The following is a 20,132-nucleotide window of genomic DNA, read 5'->3' on the forward strand; positions in this document are numbered from 1 at the left end:
AGGGCGGGAGTTACCCCAGGGTTGGCAAGTGGGGGCACCCGAGCACGGGGGTCACCTAGAGGTCAGAGGCTGGAGGTCTTCACCGTCGGGGTCATCTGAGGGAAGGAGCGCGTGCCCGTGAGCTCCTGAGGGGCCTGATGGTTGAGTATCAGGGGTCACCCAAGGAGTAATGGAGCACTGGCCAAGAGCCCTCCTGAGGGTCACATACTGGGGGTCTCAGGAGTCAGAGGCACCCAAAGATTGGGGTCACCTGAGATCAGAGAGGAAGAGTCGGCCCCTCAAGGTGTGGACTGGAGGGCTCACACTTGGCCTGCGGATCGGGGCTTTGCGTTAGCTGCTCCCCCAACTCCCTGTCCCCACTCCCCGGTGACAGCGCCAGGCAGGTTGCCTTGTGAGTGTTTGTTTACTCACCTGGCTCCCCCTCAAGTCTGCCAACTCCTGGGAGGGGCACACAGCTATGATTCATCTGTCCCTTTATGTACTCACCCAGCAGCTACTTCCTGAGCATCCCCGTGAGCCCGGCGCTGTGCACTCGGCGCCCATCAGAAGCCGCGCGCCGGCTGGCACTGGCCGTGCCTTCGGTCGGCTCCGCGGTCCCTCACCCACCACGCCAAAGGCTCAAAGTCTGACAGGAGATTCTGAAGTTCGGGTCATACTCACTGGGCAGCAAAACCCGAGCTGCGTGGCTGTGCGGCTGCTTATCCCTTTACTTACTCCACATGGTAGACTGCCTCATCGCAGGCTGTTGATGTGTTGGTCCCCTCTGTGAGGGTGTTAGGTGACGTGCAGCCATGCACATCTGACTTTCTCCACTCTGAACAAATCTTGTAGGCAGAAATATGTCTGGCCCAAGAATTTCTGCTGAGGGATTGTGCCCCAGTATCATCTACGTGGAGCCTCTTCTTGTAAGGAGTCTGTCTCCCTGCCTTAAAGTTCCTCCCTGGCTCCCCGCTGCCCTAGTGTCTGCGTCCACACTCCTCGCCCTGGTGTTTTTGGGCTTGTGGTACCCTCCTTCAGGTCCTCCAGTGCTCCAGACTCTTGCCCTCCTCAGGGCATCCCACGTGGCTGGTCCCTCTGCCTGCCATGCTGTTCCCCCAGCCCTCCTCTGTGTAACTCTTGCTTATCTCAGGGTTTGGCTCAAAGCTGTTGCTCTCCCTGGCAGTCTCTGCCCACCCCAGGCTGGTCATACCCCCCCGCCTTACACCTCCAGAGCACCCTGGCCCCCTCCCATTGCATTCATTCCGCAGATATTTCCAGGCTCTGCACTAGACGTGGGAGATTCAGCTGTGAGCAAGATGGAGCGCACCCCTGCCTCGGGGGCCAGCGTCCCAGGGCAGTCCCTCGTGCCTCCTAAGCTTCCCTCTGGGCCTCCTTCCCTGGGACAGAAGGTTGAGACCCTGCCTCTCCCCTTTCCCACCCTGTGTGGCCCCTGGAGCCAGTGTGGTGCGTGGTAGGTGCTCAGCACATAGCACGTGAGTGGGGAGGGAGACGCCCAGGCGGACGGCTTGGTGTGCACGGAGTCTAGGCAACACGCAAATGCGAATTCCTCTGTCAACCTCTGCCTTGTCCTTTCAGTTTTAGCTCGGGCACCCCATCCTCCAGGAAGCCCTCCTTCCCCCACCTGGCTGGGTCAGTCCCTCCTCGGAGTCCCTACAGCCCCTGGGTCTCTCCCCCTTCTGTTTCCCCCATCACAGCCCATTTTACTGCTCTGTCACTGTCTGGAAATGGGTCCTTCTCTCCCCCTGGACTGCGGGCTCCAGGAGGCAGAGTCTCGGGTCATCTCGGCCACCTCTGACCCCAGCTGAGGGCCCTCTGTCACAGAGCATGCGCAAGTGCTCACCGCCTGCCCTTGCCATCGACTCCCCACCCACTTGCACCCGGGAGAGTCCCGTCCATCCGGTGTCAGCACAGTCCCCGGGCCCCTCCGTCTCTCCCGCACCGTCTCGAGAGCCCTTCCAAGCCTCAGCAGCTGAGGAGGCGCCCGGCTTAGGCTGTGCTCACTAATGAAGTGCGCTCCGTGCCCAGGAGCCGCTCCCAGGGGCGCTGCTGACGACTTGCTTGGCAAGGGCAGCTGTGCCCGGAGCCTCCACCAGCCCAGCGACACGGTGCTGGCAGGCGGTGGCAGAGCAGGCCCCGAGCCGCCAGCCCTTCCCTCGGAGATGCCCGCTGAGCACCACGCGCCCCGCCACACGCCGAGAGCTCAGTGGCCTGCATTTGTGCCCCGGCCCCTCCCCTCACACGTGCAACCTCTCTGTTCCTTGGTTTTTTTGATTGTAGAAGGTGGGCGAAAGTAGTGCCCGCTTTATTGGGTGATTTGAGATTCAAGCAAGTTAATACCTGGAAAACACTTAGCACGACGCCTAGTGGGAAGGAAGCACTGAGAAACTGCTCACTATTAATTATAATTTGGTTGTTAGTGCTCTGCCGTGTGGGGTCAGGTTTTACATCTGAACTAGAGCGCAGGTTAAGGCAGGGGCAGTCCCTCGGTAGAGAGTGGCTAAACCACAGAAGCCGCAGAGCGGGTGGCCTAGAGCAGGCTCAGTCTCGCCCGCCCGGGGCCGCCGCTGCCCTGTGTGAGCTCGCACAGGGCGGCCTCGTCACGCCGCCTCCCTGACTCCCTGTCCAGAGGATGTGAGCTGCTCCCAGCACACACCCAGCTCAGGCCCCGCACCAAGAAGAGGCCCAGGCTGCACAGAGGGGCCTGCCCTGGCTGAGTTACCTCAGGCAGCTCCTGATGTCTCTGTGCCTCGCTGTCCTGCCTTTTCAGGGACTGTGAGCAGTCGGTGGGCCTAAGCCCAAGGCCTGAGCTGGGCAGGTGGGACTCAGCTGGAATGATAAATGTGACTGCTGGCCCAGAGCTTGTGCTGTCACTGCCAACCCCCTACAGCCTCAGGGCCTCCTCCATTCTTGGGCGTCATACCTGACCCCACCAGGCCTCCCACGGTGACCCTGCCACGCCCAACACTGCCCATACACTGATGATCCAAATTGACAGTCCTCGTTCCCACTCCAGACCCACGTGGCCAGCTCCTACCCACTGTCACCTGAGATGGTCGCTTAACGCCTCCAGAAACAAACCTGTGGGCCTCCCCAACCTGCCCCACCCACAGCCTCCCCCATCCTCGCTGCTGGCAGCTCCATCTGGCTGTGCTCAGGCCCGAAGCTGCGGTGGCATCCTGCCCCCTTCTCTTTGTCTCACCCCCACCTCCACCCTTTAGGAATTCCTGCTGGTTCCAACTACAAAGCAGATCTAGAATCTCTCCACTGTCCCTCCACAGCCCCACCACGGCCCTGTCCACCCCCATCTCCCACCTGGACCGTGAGAGCCGCCTCCTCCCTGGCTCCCTGCACAGTCTGTCCCCTCACGCAGCCAGCAAAGCCTGGGAAGCCACCTCTGCTCAGAGCCCTCCTGCGGCTCCAGCTCCCTCGGGGTGAAAGCCGTGGTCGTCATGGCCCCCAAGGCCACGCACAGTCTGTCCCGTCCCCTCCATGCCCTCATCTCCCACTCTCCCCCTCCTTCACCGTCCCAGCCACCCTGGCCTCCTTGCTGTTCCTTAACTGCGCTGGCACATTCCTGCCTCAGGGCCTTTGTGCTGGCTGTTCCACCGCCTGGAGCGCTCCTCCTGGGAATCCCCATGGCTCCTCCCCTCTCTGCCTTCAGAGCTTTGTTCAAAGGCCATCCCTGCAAGGCCTGCGCTGGCAGCTGGTGTGAAATGCGCCCACGTGCACATCTGCCACTCCTGTTCCCCTCGCCCTGCTGAGTGTCCCTGGCACCGTCTTCTACTAAACAAAATAGCTTACTCTTCTGTTTGACTCTCCCGCGCTGTCGTTCTCAACCACTGCCCGTCTCCACTCTCCCCACCAGCCGCCATCTCCGCCTCGGAGCTGTCACTGGCCGATGGGCGGGACCGGCCGCTGCGGCGCCTCGACCCTGGGATGATGCCTCTGCCCGACACAGCTGCCGGCCTCGAGTGGTCCAGCCTGGTAAATGCAGCCAAGGCATATGAAGGTAGGCACCTTCTACCCCTCGGTTCCCCTCACACCCCCTTCTCTGTTCTGGAAGGACCAATGGAAACCCTCATGACCTTGAGTGGGGGCATGCTCAGGTTCCAGAATCCGGGGGGGTGGGGTTGGAATCCTTCCCTGTTACCTGCTCACTGTGCAACCGAGGACAAGTGTCTTCACCTCTCTGATCCCCACTTACCTCGTCAAAAGAGCAGAGGCAGCAACTGTGCCCACCACATGGGGCTGCAGTGAAACTGATGGGAAATGCTGTGTGGTGAAGTGAAGCTTAGCAGGCACAGAACAGGCTCTCAACAAGCGGTACCTGATATTCCTAGTATAGTGTCCAGTTGTGCTTACTCAGATTTGCTTTGGCCGCATGTGGTAGCAAACCCCATTTACGATGGCTTAAGTACACAAGGTTTTATGCAGGTAAGGAGTCCTGAGGTGGGCATTCTGGGGCTGGTATGGCACTTGCACAAATTCATTAGGGCCCAGGCTCCTTCCAGCCTCTGCTCCACTGGCTCCAGGGGGCCTCAGCCTCACAGTCCCAAGTGGCTGCTAGAGCACTGGCCATCATGTCCAGCCCCAGCCAGTAGGTGAGAAAAGAGCATATCCCTTCTCTTTCAAGACACTTCCTGAAGCCTCACACTCCTACACTTAATCACATGGCCACAACGTGGCTGCAGGGGAGGCTGGGAAATGAGGCCATGTGCCCAGCTCAACTTTGGGGGTTTGTTGTTGAGGAAAAAAGGAAAGCTGGTCATGAGAACAGCTAATAATCTCTGCTGCTTCCTTCCCATGTAATCCTGGCAAGTGGTTTCACCTGTTTCCTCACCTGTAAAATGGAATTCCCAATGATCCCTGACAAGAATATTCACAACATTCTTCCAGCTCATTTGTCCCATTTTTCAGGCTACACTTTGGCTGTCCCTCCTCCAGGAAGCCTTCCCTGATAGCCCCAGTCTGGATCAGGTACTTCCTCTGAGCTCCCACAGCCCAACCCCCTGCCCGTGCTTCCCCCAGCCTAGCTCTGATGACTCTGGGCTGTCACTGTCTAGTGATGAGTCTGTCTCCCCACAGGACTGGGAGGGCAGGACCCAGGGCTGTCTCGGTCACAAACAGGTTGGGGCCCAGTGCAGGCTCTGGCACGGAGCAGGGTCCATCAGACAGACCCGTATGACGCCGTTCCAGGTTTCAGCCAGCCCACCTCTGGAAGGTGGCCTGGGAGGAGGCTCCTCCCTCGTTTGCCTCCGTTTGGAGCCCCATCCTGCGGCCTCCTCTGGCCGCAGGGCGATGGCAGTCAGGCCTCTGGGGAAGGACGAGGTGGAAGAAGGGGAGTCACAGGACTCCAGGCCCAGGCTCAGCCTAGCCCTCGGCCTTCGCCTTGGAACCACTGGGGAGCGGCCCAACACTGCAGATACGCTTGACCCTACAGAGGCCTCACCAGCTCGGTGCACGAGAGGGGTGCTCCAGGTACTTCCTGGAGGAGGTGACTGAAGCTGCAGTCCTGAGAGCCAACGTTAGTGAATATCCACCCGGAGCCAGCACTTTGTCACCTCATAGACGTCATCTCTTCCAGTCTCCCATCTGAGGGGTATATTACGATTCCCATTTACAGATAAAAGAAACTGAGGCTCGGGTGCCACAGAGTCACCTGGCCAACTGCACACGGGTCCAGGATTCGAACCCAGACCTGACCACCCTCCAGAAAAAGAGTCATGGGAAACAATTTATAGAAAAGGAACCTCAGATGGTTCTCACAGTTTTGGAAATACTGCTCAGCCGCTCATAAAAAAGATAAATGCAAGGTGAAAACCACTGATGCATTGTTCTGCACCTCGGAACTGCCAAGATCAAGTTTGACGGCACCGTGGGGTGAGGTGGTGGGAAAGAGGGCCCCCGTGCACTGCGGGTGGCAGTGTAGGTTGGGGCCAGCCCCCGTGGAGGGCAGCTTGGTGACATCTGCGGCCAGATTTAAAACACAAGTGCCCTTTGCCCCAGCAGTTCTCCATTTTTGTCCTCCTGGAACGGGGCAGGCCTCTCCTCTAAGCACGACCCAGGGACCATCATGACGGTTCCAGCCTGGTGTGGACTTGGGTAGACGTCTCCTCAGGCTGAGCTGCTCTCCAGAGGGCCAGGTGGGAAAGCAAGGGTAAACACAGGGCCCCCTCATATTTTACTGGCTTGTTTATTGAGTCCACAAATTAGATGCTCCTGACCCAAGGCCCTCACGCCCCACCTAGCCAGGCTGGAAATCCCTCAGTCCGTGTCTTTGGGAGGGAGGGAGGGAAAGGAATGGGGGCCACACAGTGCCTGAAAGTGAAGGCACGACAGACCCACCGAGGCAGGAGGTAGCAGGAGGGGGTTAAAAAGGCAACTGGAGCCCCCTGCCTGGGCCCCACCGCCAGTGAGGAAACCTCCGATGACAATAGTATCTCTGCCCACAGGGTGTTGTGAGCACCGGATGACTGTGCACAGATCTGCAGCCCTTCTCAGGAAGTGCGGTCACTCGCCAGGTCTCCTCAGGGTCCCCCCAACTCCAGGGCCCTAGAGGAGTGTCACAGCAGGCGGAGCAGAGGCAGAGCTTGCCCTACAGCCCAGGGCTCTTTGTTTGATGTGGGGACAGTGGGCGTGGGGGCATGTCCTGGGAGGATGGAGGATGGGTGCTAGGCCATCTCCTCTCTCCCCTGGGACTCCAGGCATCCTGGGGCTAGGGCCAGTGGGGAGCAGGTAGGAGGACCCCGATGCCATCAGCACCCACAGTATTTTCTGTGAAAGGCCAGGCCGTGCCTCCAATGTGGCCCAGACAAAGACCACCCCCCATCATGAGCCGCTTGGAGGGGCGGGGGCAGCCAGAGCCTCCGGCCCCACGCAGGCATTCCATTTACCCGGCGTGTCCTGGAGAGAGTGGGGTGCACTCTGCACAAGCCACGTTGTAAGAAAGCTGAGAGAGCCTGGTGGGTGGCCCTGGTCCTCTGCCCGGGCCATGCAGCAGAGTCACCGAGGGTGCCAGTGAACAGGTGAGCCATAGGAACATCACAGAAGGTTACACAGGGATGCGATGTGTGTGACAGTGCAGCAGAAGGGCCTGGAAGGAAACAACTAACACCGGAACGGCAGTTACCTCCCTCTGGAAAGGGGACAGGGGCTGGCAGTGGAAGTCTCAGCTTTATTGTGAGGTTTAGTTGTCTTAGTGAAAATATATATCAGCATTTCCTGTGCAATTCAAACAAATGGAAAAGACTAAAAAAATTATTGTTAATTTTGTTAGGAGTGTTCACCTACTAGAGATATGTAGTGAAGTATCTATAGGTGAAATAGAAAGGTGGCTGGGATTTAAAATATTCTAGGGGGGAAAAAAAATGTGGGGTGGGGGGGGCAGGGGCACATCTTGTGGCACCAGAAAGTAAGGAAAGACTCAAAATAATGACAAAAAAGGCTGGGCACTTGTCAAAGGGCACAAGAGCCAACCTCGGGAAGCGGATGTGGCTCAAGCTATTGAGCTGCCTACCACACGGGAGTCCTTGGTTCAGTTCCTGGTGTCTTCTGGAGAAGGGGCGAGCTAACGCGACAAGGTGACACAACAAAAGAGACACAGAGAAAAGACAAGGACGGACACCACAAACCAGGGAACTAAGTTGGCTCAAGTGATTGTGCACCTCTCTCCCACATGGAAGGTTCCAGGTTCGGTTCCCAGTGCCTCCTAAAGAGAAGACGAGCAGACACAGAGAGCACACAGCAAATGGGGATAAATAAATAAAATAAATCTTTAAAAAAAGAGTCAACCTAGAAGAGCTCCTGAAAGCTGAAACAATTTAAGCAGTGAAGTAAATAATAGTATTGGATTGTTACCCAAAGAATGAAATCAGTATCCATGAATCCGTACTCCTCTAAGTCAGTCGCTGAATACATTTTTTTTAAATAGTGATGAGGCAACAACTCTTCCTTACACAATTCCAGTGAATAAATCTAGAGGGAAATAGAAAATCATCAGTAGAACAGTAGTAATTGGTGCCAGCAGGTTACTCTGATGAATACTGAAATGAATTGGGGAAACTTTAAATAGAAGCGGGAGGTTCACAGAGCCTCACAGTGTTTGTTAATTATTATGGTGGACCACAAATTCTTTGATAGTTGTCCCTCTGGGAGCTGAAGCTCGGTTTCTCTCTCCTCGCAGGTGAGCCCGACTCACCCTGAGAAGGGTATCTGTCCAGTATTCTTCCCCCAAGTCCAAAACCAAATTGACAAACCCATTCTACCAAATATCTGACCAGAACTCTTAAAAAAAAAAAAAAAGTATTAAGGTCATGATATATAAGGGAAAACAGTTTGGAAGAGAGTAAGGAGCCGTGGCAGCTCTGTGTGGGAGCTGGATTAGACCCTGCGACAGAAAAAGGACATGAGTAGGAAAACCAGGGAACTCCAAACCAGGTCTGTAGTTTATGTAACCATTTTGCACCAATGTTAATTGCTTGGTTTCGACGGTACAATGATTATATAAGACGTTAAACATTAGAAGAAGCTGGCGGAAGGGGATGGGTGAAGTCTCTGTATTATCTTTTCAGTTCTTCTAAATCTAAAGTCATTTCAAAATAATAAGTTTTAAAAAGTAAAAAGGGCGGAGGGAGGCTTCCCAGGCAACAAGAGGAGTCAGGGAGTGGTAGATATGTCGCTGTCCTGAGCGTGCTCTTGACACATGTGTGTGCCAGAACCTAGCACTGCACACTTTACACATATAGTTTATTGTGTGTCAGTCACACCGCCTCAGGAAGCTGTGTGTAGAACATAAGGGAAGGTAAAAACTGAAAATAATAAAAGCCAGGGGGATTCAGAGGAGGAAACCAGAGTTTGCTTTATGTCTTTAAGAGTATTGGGAGAAGATGGCCGCCCCAGCAGTGTCGGGGCTCTCCCGGCAGGTGCGGTGCTTCAGTACATCTGTGGTCAGGCCATTTGCCAAGCTTGCGAGGCCACCTAGTCAAATATATGGTATTGAAGGTTGCTATGCTACTGCTCTTTATTCTGCTGCATCTAAACAGAATAAGCTGGATCAAGTAGAAAAGGAGTTGTCAAGAGTAGCACAGCTTCTGAAGGATCCTAAAGCAGCTGTGTCTATTCTGAATCCCCATGTAAAGCGATCCCTTAAAGTGAAAAGCCTAAATGACATCCCAGCAAGAGAGAGGTTCTCTCCCCTCACCTCCTATCTGATCAATTTGCTTGCTGAAAATGGTCGCTTGAGCAATGCCCCGGGAGTCATTTCTGCCTCTTCTACCATGATGAGTGTCCACCGTGGAGAAGTATCTTGCACAGTTACCACTGCCTCTCCTTTAAATGAAGCCACTCTTTCTGAATTAAAAACAGTCCTGAAGAGTTTCTTAAGTAAAGGCCAGGTATTGAAATTGGAGATTAAGACTGATCCGTCAATCATGGGTGGGATGATTGTCCGTATTGGAGAGAAGTATGTTGATATGTCTGCAAAAACCAAGATTCAGAAGCTGAGCAGGGCTATGCGGGAGATATTCTGAAAGTGCTGATTTTCTGTCATCAGTGAAAATTCCTAAATTTGGAGCAACAATAAAAAGCTTCCTAAACAAAAAAAAAAAAGTATTGGGGAAATTTAAAGATGACTGTGTAGCAGATAAGGGTATTGTATAAGTGTTAAGTTTTTTGCACATGATTGTGATTATGTAGAAGAGCCTTATTTTTTGGAGATGTGAGGTATATAGAGGTAAAGTGCCATGATATTGGCAGTTTCCTCTCAGATGGTCAGTGTTTTAGTTTCCTAGGCTGCTCAAAGCAGATACCATGAAATGGGCTGGTTTTAAACAATGGGAATTTATTAGCTTACAGTTTGAAGCTGTGAGAATGTTCAAATCAAGGCATCAAGACAGTGCTTTCTTCAGAAGACCAACTGCAGCAGTCCTGGACTCCTCTGTCACATGGCAAGGCACATGGTGGCAACTGCTGGTCTCTCCCTGTTCTTCCAAGTTTCACTGATTTCAGCTTCTTGCTTCCGTGGCTTTCTTTTCCTCCCTCTCTCTATTCATCCCATTTATAAAGGTCTGCAGTAGGAGGATTAAGTCCCATCCTGAATGAGGTGGGTCACACCTTCACTGCAGTAGCCTCATCAAAAGGTCCTCCTTACAACAGGTTCACAGCCACAGGAATGGATTACATTTAAGGACTTGTTTTTCTGGGGTGCATACAGCTTCAAACCACCACAATCGGGGGAAAAAATACAGATAAGGGGGGAGAGAGAAGGTAAATGTGAGTGGTGGCGGCTCCAAGGAGAGGGTTCCTGGACTTTCACTCTGCTGTTCTTTAAGCACAGAAGTGTAAAAAGTTGGGTCCCTGGGACCCCCCTCAGCCATGTGGGCTCGTCCTGCCAGACATCCCCACACCCCGCCGCCCAGCCTGCGGTGCCCACAGCCTGCTCCGCTCCTTGCTGCTTCTCTCCCACCCCAGCACTCTGGCCACCAGGGGCCCACAGATCTGCCTCGTTGTGTCCCGTGTCTGATTGTCTGGCTATCCCATGGCTTACTGAACTAGCCATGTGGAAAGATAGCCTAACAGTCCTGTTAAAAGCAGCCACCTCAGGCCCTTCCCCGACTGCCCCAGATCGAGTTCCCTGTCTGAGGTGGGACCCAGGAATCTCCATTTTATCTGGCATCCCCATGTGATTTGTCTTTTTATTTTTTATTAAATTAAAAATTTACAAACATACTCAAAATTAGGCTGAATAAAATAACGAATCACCATGTACCAAATACCCAGCTTCAACTCCATCTGCTTTGGGCCATTTTTTTTCATACCAGTTATTTTTTTATAAAATCAGGTCATTTAGGCTGAGATGTCCCTCGTCCCAAGTTTGCCCGCCTCCTTCCTCACACTGTCACTTACCACTTAACCTGTTTCTCCATCCCTTAGATTTTTTTTTAAGATTTATTTATTTCTCTCCCCTTCCTCCCCCCCTCCCCGCCATTGTCTGCTCTCGTGTCCACTTGCTGTGTGTGCTTCTGTGTCCGTTTGCACCCTCAGTGGCACCAGGAAACTGCTTCTCTTTTTTGTTATTGTTGCGTCACCTTGCTGCATCAGCTCTCTGTGTCTGTGGTGCCACTCCTGGGCAGGCTGCGGTTTTTTCACACAGGGCAGTTCTCCTTGCAGGGTGCACCCCTTGCTTGTGGGGTAACCTCACACAGGCACCCCTGCGTGGCACGGCACTCCTTGCACGTGGCAGCACTGCACGTGGACCAGCTCACCACACGGGTCAGGAGGCCCTGGGTTTGAACCCTGGACCCTCCATATGGTAGGCGGATGCTCTATCAGTTGAGCCACGTCCGCTTCCCGCATCCCTTAGAATTTGTATAAACTGGTCATTTTGTATAAACTGTATAAAGCTCTAGAGGCTTATCCAGGATGGGTTTTGCTGGTGTGTTTAATGGTTTAGTTTTCTGGTAGGAATCCACCCTAAGTGCTGTGCTTTCTGACAAACATGTGGTTGAAACGTTTTGGAGGCTCGGGGATGGGCTCAGTCCCCTGGCCGGCCCCCACCCACAGAGGACACAGCCCAGCCCCTGTCTTCTCTCCCTCGCAGTGCAAAGAGCCGTCTCGCTGTTCTCTCTCAACGACCCAGCCCTGAGCCCAGACATCCCACCGGCACACAGCCCGGTGCACAGTCACCTGAGCCTGGAGAGGGGACCCCCGACCCCCAGGACCACCCCAACCATGAGGTGAGGTTTCCCTGGAGCACCCTGGGGCCTACGCTGGGACGGGGACGCCCTCCACAGGCAGCTGCTGCCGGCCACCTCCCGCACGCCCTCTGGCGCCAGCTGGGGGCGCCACTCGCCACCCCCTCCACGTACTGGGGACCCACGGAGCTCTGTCAGTGGAGGCAACACTTTGATCATTATTCACACAATTATTTCGCTTCAAACTTTGAAAAATGCTACTGAGTAGCGCCTCCTCCCGGCTGCCCCTCGGTTTCCCCCACCCCACCCACTCGACCTTCAGTCTCTGATTGCCTGCCCCTTTGTCTCCTCTGCTTAGGCCTAAGTTATGCAGCCGTTCCCCTGTTGACTTTTCACCGGTCCCTAACAGTCCTGTGCTGGGTGGCATGTGCGCAAGCCCCTGCCCGGCCCTGGGGGGGGTGGTGCAGGTGGTCGTCTCATGCCTGGCATCTCGCATTTAGTGCAACATATTTGACTGCACTGACTCGGTTAAAAAAAAAAAAAAAAAGAGAGACGGTGTAAATGGCACATTCTGCACGTACATGGATTGAAATAGCACATTTCACACTCACTCGCGCACCTCACGGTGCAGGCTTCCACACACAGTCTGTGCGCTGTGCTGTATGGGCAGTTCCAGCGGTTTGCCAGGGTAACTTGAACTCCTGTTTTTGCTTCACTCACTGACTTTAGAACTCAGCTCCCACCAGAGATGTGGCCCCGTTATAATTCACAGGAAATAGGCAGTTGCCAATTGTGTCCGTGTAGGAAGGGTAGGAACAGGGAGACCTCCAAAAGCCCCTGGATGCCCTCTGCCCCACCTCCCTCGTAGCTGTAGGTCCCAGGTTCAGGACCATGGAGGGGGGAAGTTGCTGAGCCCCCTCTCCTGCAGCCAAGACAGCCGGCCTCTGCTGGGAGGATCTGCGCAGAGGAGGAGCCGTCGGCCGTGGGACCTGGATTCAAGTCCCAGCACTAGCCCTCAGCTGAGCAATGTCCCCTGCCTAAGCCTGGGTTTCCTCCCCTGTGCAGAGGGCAGTGATACTGGTGACCTCACAGGCCACAGGGGTAGAGGAACTCCGTGAGGTTGAGACCACACGTGGAGCCCAGGGCTCGATGTGGAGCGGGCTGTCAGTGCTGAGCTGACGACCGCCATCACCCGCATTCTCATGGTCAGTCGCGTCCACGAAAGTAGGACCTTTTGTCCGTTGGTCCACTTACTTGCCTCCAGTGCCCAGAACAGTGCCTTTGCTCAGGAGATGTCATGGAGCAAATTCTTTGCATTGTGCCACATGAGGTGGTCACACTGGAAAAGAGCTTCTCCTGCAGGTCCCACCCAGGCCTGTCCTCTGAGCAAATGCACGCTCCAGGGCAGGAACACATCCTGCCTCAGTGCTCCGTGACCCACCACACCACCGTCAGGCACCCTTGTTGCCCGGAGCACGGCAGGGAGGAGGGCAGCCTCTGGCTCCCCTTCAAAACACCCCTGAGGATTCCAGCAAGAAAAGGATCTGGGGGACAAGTGGGGGCTGGGCCCCGTGTTCCTCACAACTGTGGTGACAGCCTTCCCAGGGGGGCTGCGGGCCTCAGGCCTGACTCCATGCCCTGTCGTTACAGCGAGGAGCCACCCCTGGATCTCACTGGCAAAGTGTACCAGCTGGAAGTGATGCTGAAACAGCTGCACACAGACCTCCAGAAGGTAAGGGCGCCAAGCAGCCGTCACCCATGCCTCCCCATTCTGTTTCCCAGACACTCAGGACCACCAGGGAGACTGAGGCAGTGGCCGAGATCATACAGCACCTGTCGCCACCCCACTCCTTCTCTCCTAAGGGAACCCGCCCAGCCTTGAAGGTAGCATGAGTAAGGATTAAAAAGATAATAGCAGTGGCTGCTAAGCACATGGCGGGCTCTCACACATTCTCAGAGGGGGAGAAAGTGGCACAGCCTTTCTGGAGGGTAACGGCAATATTCATCAAAAGTTGAAATGTGGGCCTCATTGGCCCAGCAATTCCACTTCTGGGAGTTTGTCCTACAGAATTTCAAGCATGAGTACAGAAAGATCCACGAGCAAAGATGTTCGTTGCAGCACTGTTCGCAACACAAAACTGAACCCAGAGTGGTTGTTTGTCAACAGAAGAATCATGAAAATCACAGCATATTCACTCAGTGGGATATTGTGCAGCTCATGAAAAATAATAACAAAAACATATAGATTTGCTGACATGCAAAAAAAAAAAAGTTAAGCTGCAAAACTTTCATAGAACATTATCATACTTTAAAAAAAAACAGAGTGGGGAGCAGATGTAGCTCAAGTGGTCGAGCGCCTGCTTCCCAAGTACGAGGCCCTGGGTTCATTCCCTGGTACCTCCTTTAAAAAAATTTTTTTTAACCATTGTGAGTCCAGTGGAATATCTAGAAGGCAACATCTCAAATTGTTCAGTGTACTCACCTCTGCAGTATGGGAGAGGAAGGAGAAATCAGAGCAGGGGAGATTTTTTCTCATTGTTCTTTATACTTTTGGATAAAAGACAAAAAAGTGGCAGCGTATAACCTATCAGCCATCAAGCACAGGAGTCAGAGACACCCAGGTTCAAATCCCTTCCCCACTGCTTAATGCTGTGACCTTGGGTGAGTCACGGCCTCCAGTGTCCCGTTATACTGGACGGGCACCTCGGAAGAGGTGGTGGGTCCTGGTCAGGAAGCCGTGCGCTCAGATGCCAGCTCCCCATTTGCCGTGAGGGTTTGGTGTCCTCTGCCAGGAAGCCGGGGCAGGCGGCAGACCCCAGGTCATGGTGGAATGAGGTGGTGATAATTGTGACGTCTGCCGGGGATCACTAGGTGTCAGGCTCTGTTCTGAGTGTCTCTGTACACGCCCTCAGGGAAACCTCAGCCACCTAGAAGGTAGGTCCTATTATCATAGCCCTTTTTTTTTTTTTTGAGGTACCGGGGTTGGGGATTGAACCCAGGACCTCATATATGGGAAGCCGGCACTCAACCACTGAGTCACGTTGGCTCCCCTGAGTTGGTTTTTCCGTTTGTTTGCTTGTTTGTCTTTGTTTATAGGTGGTCCCAGGTTTGGTTCCCACGTGGGAAGCAGGCATTCAACCTCTTGAGCCACATCCACTCCCCTGTAACCTCTTTTAGTGTCAGGGGGGCCAGGGCCAGGGGGTCTGCAGCGACTTGCCCGAGGTTGCTCAGCTGTCAGGCAGAGCTGGGGTTTGAACCCCGGCAACCTGACTCCTCCAACAGGCTGGGCCACGCCAGGTGCTCCTAGGAGTGCCCCGGGCCCCCCGCCTGACACTGGTCCCCCGCCCACGCAGGAGAAGCAGGACAAAGTGGTGCTGCAGTCAGAGGTGGCCAGCCTGCGACAGAACAACCAGCGGCTGCAGGAGGAGTCGCAGGCCGCCAGCGAGCAGCTGCGCAAGTTCGCCGAGATCTTCTGCCGGGAGAAGAAGGACCTCTGAGGTGGGCATCCCACCCGGCCTAAGCTCCTTGCCTGCGAGAGACTGTGGGCCCCAGCTCGGCTCCCTCCTGCAGCAGCCCCCCCCCCCCCCCCCCCCGGGTGCAGGCGTGGACCTCGGCACCGGCGCCCGGCAGCCCTCCCCTGACTGACGGAAGTGGGCCCAGGGCCGTCACCTGGGCTGGGAGCAGTGCTTGTGGCTCCTGGGGCAGGGCCCTGCCCACACCATCTCCCAGCCACGTCTTCCTGCCCCCTCTAGCCGCTTCTGGGACCAAGCTGTGAGAAGCCGCAGGAAGGGCAGGTGGGGCGGGACTCAAAATCCCCCAGCCCCAGAGCTGCAGCTCACAAGGCAGCTTTCTTCAGCACGTACGACAGAGTTTGACTTGTGGGGCCAAGCCCCCTGCATGAAAAATCCATGTGAAATGGACAGGTTCTTCCCCCACGCCCCAGAGGTGAGGGAGGGGCCGTGGGGAAGCAGCCCGGGGCTCCCCTCCACTCCCAAGCGTGCGTTCTCCTCCCCCAGCCCCCTCCTTGCAGAAGCCACCAGGAGCCCTTGCCTAGAGCTTACCTTGTTTTCTTGGGGTCCCAGGATGGAGACAGGAAACACCAGTGTCCAGAGAGCAAACATTCTTAGGGAGAGGAGCTCTGTACAACCGGGAAGTTTATACCGTCTTTTTCTATCTGCTGCGCTAGCGCCGGAGGCCCCAGGCCTGGGCTCGAGGCCCTGCACGCCCCAGCTCCTGCCACGGCCCCGGGGTGGAGCCCCCTAACCCTTGGCCCTCTCTCCTCCTCCCCGCCCCTGCACGACCCAGCCCTGACACGGCCACGGCCCCTGCCGGTGCACCGAGGGGGGCACGTGAATCCTGCAGGACAGGGCTGGAGAAAAACAGCCTTCATCTTCTCGTCCGGTTTTGTGTTTCCTTTGCAAGTCTCCAGCCCATCTTGCAGGCCCCGCAGCGGCCTAGGCCGCGGCCACCCTTGCCGTGCTCCCCAAGGAGCACTTTGCTGTGCAGAACCCCCCTGAGATGCTGACTCTCCAAAGGCAATAAGGGGCAGCTGGCCAGGCAGCCAAGCCAGTGTGGTACTACGCAGTTCCCCCGGGACACAGAGTTTCTTTCTTTTCCTTCCTTAAAGACAAAAAATATATATATATATTTATTTTTTCATGTAGAGTTGCGCCAGAACAAGTCTGTATGGCCACAATCTGTGGATCCCCCCAACCTCAAGCTGAGGATCGAGGCACGTCCCCATGGGCTGGGGGGACAAAATCGGCGTGGCAGGCGAGGTTCCCTATGGGAGGCGCCAGGCTGGGGGCGGGGGCCTGGCTGATGGAGCAACACGCTGTGGGCTGGAAGCCAGCGCGGGCGGCAGCCCTTACCCAGAGACCCCACCGCCTTGCCTCCCTTTTGGGGCCACGCACCTCAGGGAAGGGGGTTTCTGGGGACTGCATAGGACATGGGCATCCAGGTGGTGCCGGGTGGGGGTTGAGAGAAGAGAGCACTCGCGTCTCCTGCGATCAACCCCTGGCCCCCCCAGCAGCACCGCAGCCCCCCACCCACGCCTTGAGATGGGGGCTGTCAAGGCGGGGCCTGCCTGGCAGCGGTCCTCAGCCCTGGCCAACTACTGTGATGTCTCTGCCCCTCTTCCCACCCCCTATTCTGGGGGGTGTCTCCAGTCCCCACCCCCTTTCCTCAACCCCAACCACCTGGAGCCTTTTTTTTTTTTTTAACTTGTCTCCTCCCCTCATATCTTCAGATCATTCGAATCATTTTGGGGACCTAATCATGTATATTGACAAGTGTAAATTATGATTTTTGGTTTTGTTTTGTTATTTTTTTAAAGAACTCTGCAAAATGAATCTATTTAATTTGAGGTTGGTATTCTATCTGATGACCGAAGAAAGTAGCAGGTTTATTTCATAAGTTGATTTGTTTTCTTTGGATATTTTTTATTGTTTTTCCTTCCCTGTGTTGAGATTTTCTGGCATGTTTCTGGAGGTTTCAAAGGAAATAAAATGTTTCATAGAAATGGCTTGTGTGTCCATAGCCAGGCAGCTGCCTGCGTCACTGGCCAGAGGGTGGTACCTCAGCACCCCTTCCTCCTGCCCCCTTGTCCCAACACCCTCACCCCTGCACCCACGCGCGTGCGCACACATACACACACACTCCTCCCTAGAAACCAAGGAACACCCAGTCTTGCAAACTACTTTTCCTTGGAACCTAAATGCCAGAAACCCAGCACTCCAAATGGAAGATGTCCTTAAGTGAAAGAGTGAGAGTCGACCTCTGACGTCATCCACGAGAGGCCTGGAAGCCAGACCAGGCCCACAGAGCTGGGTGTGAGTTTTAGAATCCGCAGTTAACTTTTAAATGTCTGCAGATTCAACAGAAAGCAGGCAGCACTCCCAGCTTCGTAGATCTGGAGGCTCTGGGTTCTCATCCTTCGCAGCAACCCTCAGAACTAAGGGGCCTCTTCTTCCTGGGCCTGGTCGGGCCACAAACTCTCCCTTTGCCCAGGCCACACCCTTCCCAGCCCCTGGCTCCTCCGCCTCTCCTCCAGGGCCCTCCTGACTGCATCTGCATCCGGGTTCTAGCCCTAAGGCAGGAGGAGGCCTCCCTCAGCCAGTCACCCGGGCCACAGAAAGCTTTCTGACGTGCTGTGCTATTTCCTGTGGTCTTTGTGAACTTCCACCATGGCTTACCGTGGCCAGGGCCAAAAAGTGCGGGAGGTAATAGTGCAGTCCATCAACCTCATCTTCAGCTATTTGCAAAATAGATCCCGGATTCAGGTGTGGCTCTATGAGCAAGTAAATATGCGGATAGAGGGGTGTATTATTGGTTTTGATGAGTACATGAACCCCGTATTAGATGCTGCAGAAGAGATTCATTCTAAAACAAAGTCAAGAAAACTGGGTCAGATCATGCTAAAAGGAGATAATATTACTCTGCTACAAAGTGTTTCCAGCTAGAAAGGGAGTGACAAGTTGTTGAGAAGTCAATACATTTTTTTAGGTGTCAGTTGTTGGAAGTATAGTTCTAAAACAATTGTTCAAATTGTTTTTGATTACCCTTATATTATTACCATACCACAATAAATGCTGTGGGGTTGTTTTTATTTTTTAAAAAAAGAAAGAAAGCAGCCCCTGCTTGCAGGGCTCCCCTCCACTTCTGCCCATCTCAGGACCTGAGTGCACAGGGTGGCTCAGAAAAGACACACACACACACCAGGGACCATGGGCAGGCCTTCCCCTGGGGCGTTCCTGCTGCTGAAGACTTACAGTCAGACCTGAGAATCAGAATCAAACTGATCTTCCACATCAGGAAATTCCACGACTTTCCTCTTGTGGAAAGTCAGGATCTGGTTCCTTGTGGATAGATGGGGTGACAGCTCGACCTCTGTGGACAAGACTGGCCAGTTGTCTGGGTCTTTCTGACCCCACCCCCACTCCCAAGACATCATCTAGGCTGCCATCTCTGAGCTAAAACCTGATCCTTCTCTGGCTCAGACACCCCCCTCCCCAAAAAATATTTTTCCAGACGGGGTGGGTATTGCAGCCAGAGGAGCAGGACCACCCACCCCCTCATGTCCTGAAAAGTCTAGCGTTCTGCTGACACACCCCCTGAGTCCACACTCGCCGAGGCCCTGCCCTCAACCCCAGTGCTGCCCTCCCCTCGCCAGCACCCCTGGGGAGGCGGGGAGGGCACCTGCAGAACAAGCTGTTCTCACATCCTCTTCTGGCAGCTGTGAAGTACAACAGCACCTTCCAGCACCCCACAACGCGCACACACTCGCAGGCCCTGGTCTCACCTGAACTGCACCCTGCTTGTCCCTTCCCCACCTTGCCCCACTTTTCAACTTCCTGGACCTTCCCCCAGCCTCTCCTCCGCCTCCCACCCTCACCCAGTGGATTTCTCGTTCCCCTCAATTCCCTGTGTCTCTCTCTCTCTTCTAAAGGCCGCAGCACTCCTCATCTTGCTCCATCTTTGTCCCTGGATCTTAACTCTCTATCTCCCACCCCAAGTGTGCCTCTCCGCTTTTTCTCTCTCCTGATTTGTTTCTGGTTCTCCGTCTCCCCTGACCAACCCTCTCCCTTCTGGTTTTCTCCTGAAACACAGCTGTCTCTCCTGATCGGTTTCTCTCCAAATCCCTGCCCACCTCCTCCTCCTCTGCCTCTCCCTCCAGTGCTTGCTAATTTTTTCTTACTACTATTTCCTCTCTCATCAATTCCCCAGCCCTCTTCTGTCCTCTCCTCCCTCCTGGCTCTCTTCCCCGTAATTCCTGTGGCTCTCCGCGTCTTGCTCCCCACTTCCCTCTTTCTTTCCTCTTCCGCTCTCTTTTGCAGATTCTCCGCACACATTTCTGACTCTCAAATCCGTCTCCCTTTCCCCACCGCTCGGCGTCCTGGTTCTTCCTCACCCTTCAGCCCTCCCACCCAAATCTCAGTCTCTCCCTCACCTCCCGGGCCTCTTAGCCCCCCCCCGTGACCCTCCCCCGCCGCTCTCCCCCACAACCCGCCCCGGGAACCCCCCCCCACGGGGTGGCCGGGCCGCGGGCCTGCCTCCCCTCCCCCGCCCGCCTCCCCCGCGCCGCCCGCCGCAGCTGCAGCGGCCGTTGCCGGGGCAACCACAGCTGGCTGGGCGGGAGCCCCTCGCCCCATCCCCCTTCTCCTTTCCACCCAGGCCGGGAGGAGCTGGGACAAAGCCGGAGGAAGGGGGGCCGGCCCCAGCTGCTAACCTCAGTGCTGCTGCCCCCCGCCCCCCCTTCTCCGTGACGCCCCCAAACCAGCCTGGAAAAGGAGGCACTTGCGGGCAGAGGGGTCAGGCCCAGTTTAATACACAGAACAAGTTAATTCACAGCAGGCAATAAAGGAGACTGTCCACAAGGGGGGCACGCCTGGGATTGGGGGAGACCCCCCCAATCCACCACCTCCTCCACTTGCAGTCTCAATT

General features: G+C 55.1%; 1 protein-coding gene and 1 pseudogene across 10 annotated transcripts in view; both read left to right on the forward strand.

The window, feature by feature from the left end:
* Positions 1–20,132, forward strand: part of SIPA1L3 (signal induced proliferation associated 1 like 3) — a 255,782-nt gene that overhangs the window by 234,610 nt on the left and 1,040 nt on the right. For 9 of the 10 annotated variants that reach the window (XM_058280161.2, XM_071209240.1, XM_071209242.1 and 6 more), the window contains 4 exons: positions 3,866–4,009; positions 11,597–11,732; positions 13,341–13,422; positions 15,044–17,211. In XM_058280161.2, coding sequence (XP_058136144.1) covers positions 3,866–4,009; positions 11,597–11,732; positions 13,341–13,422; positions 15,044–15,187 — 506 coding nt within the window. In that variant the 3' untranslated portion in view covers positions 15,188–17,211. Of the gene's footprint in view, positions 1–3,865; positions 4,010–11,596; positions 11,733–13,340; positions 13,423–15,043; positions 17,212–20,132 lie in introns of those variants that run through there. The other variant, XM_058280160.2, reaches the window with a different exon arrangement.
* LOC101439558 (ATP synthase subunit O, mitochondrial pseudogene) lies at positions 8,871–9,606 on the forward strand (annotated as a pseudogene).

The sequence above is a fragment of the Dasypus novemcinctus genome, chromosome 18 (genome assembly GCF_030445035.2).
Source record: "Dasypus novemcinctus isolate mDasNov1 chromosome 18, mDasNov1.1.hap2, whole genome shotgun sequence".
Classification (NCBI taxonomy): Eukaryota; Metazoa; Chordata; class Mammalia; order Cingulata; family Dasypodidae; genus Dasypus; species Dasypus novemcinctus.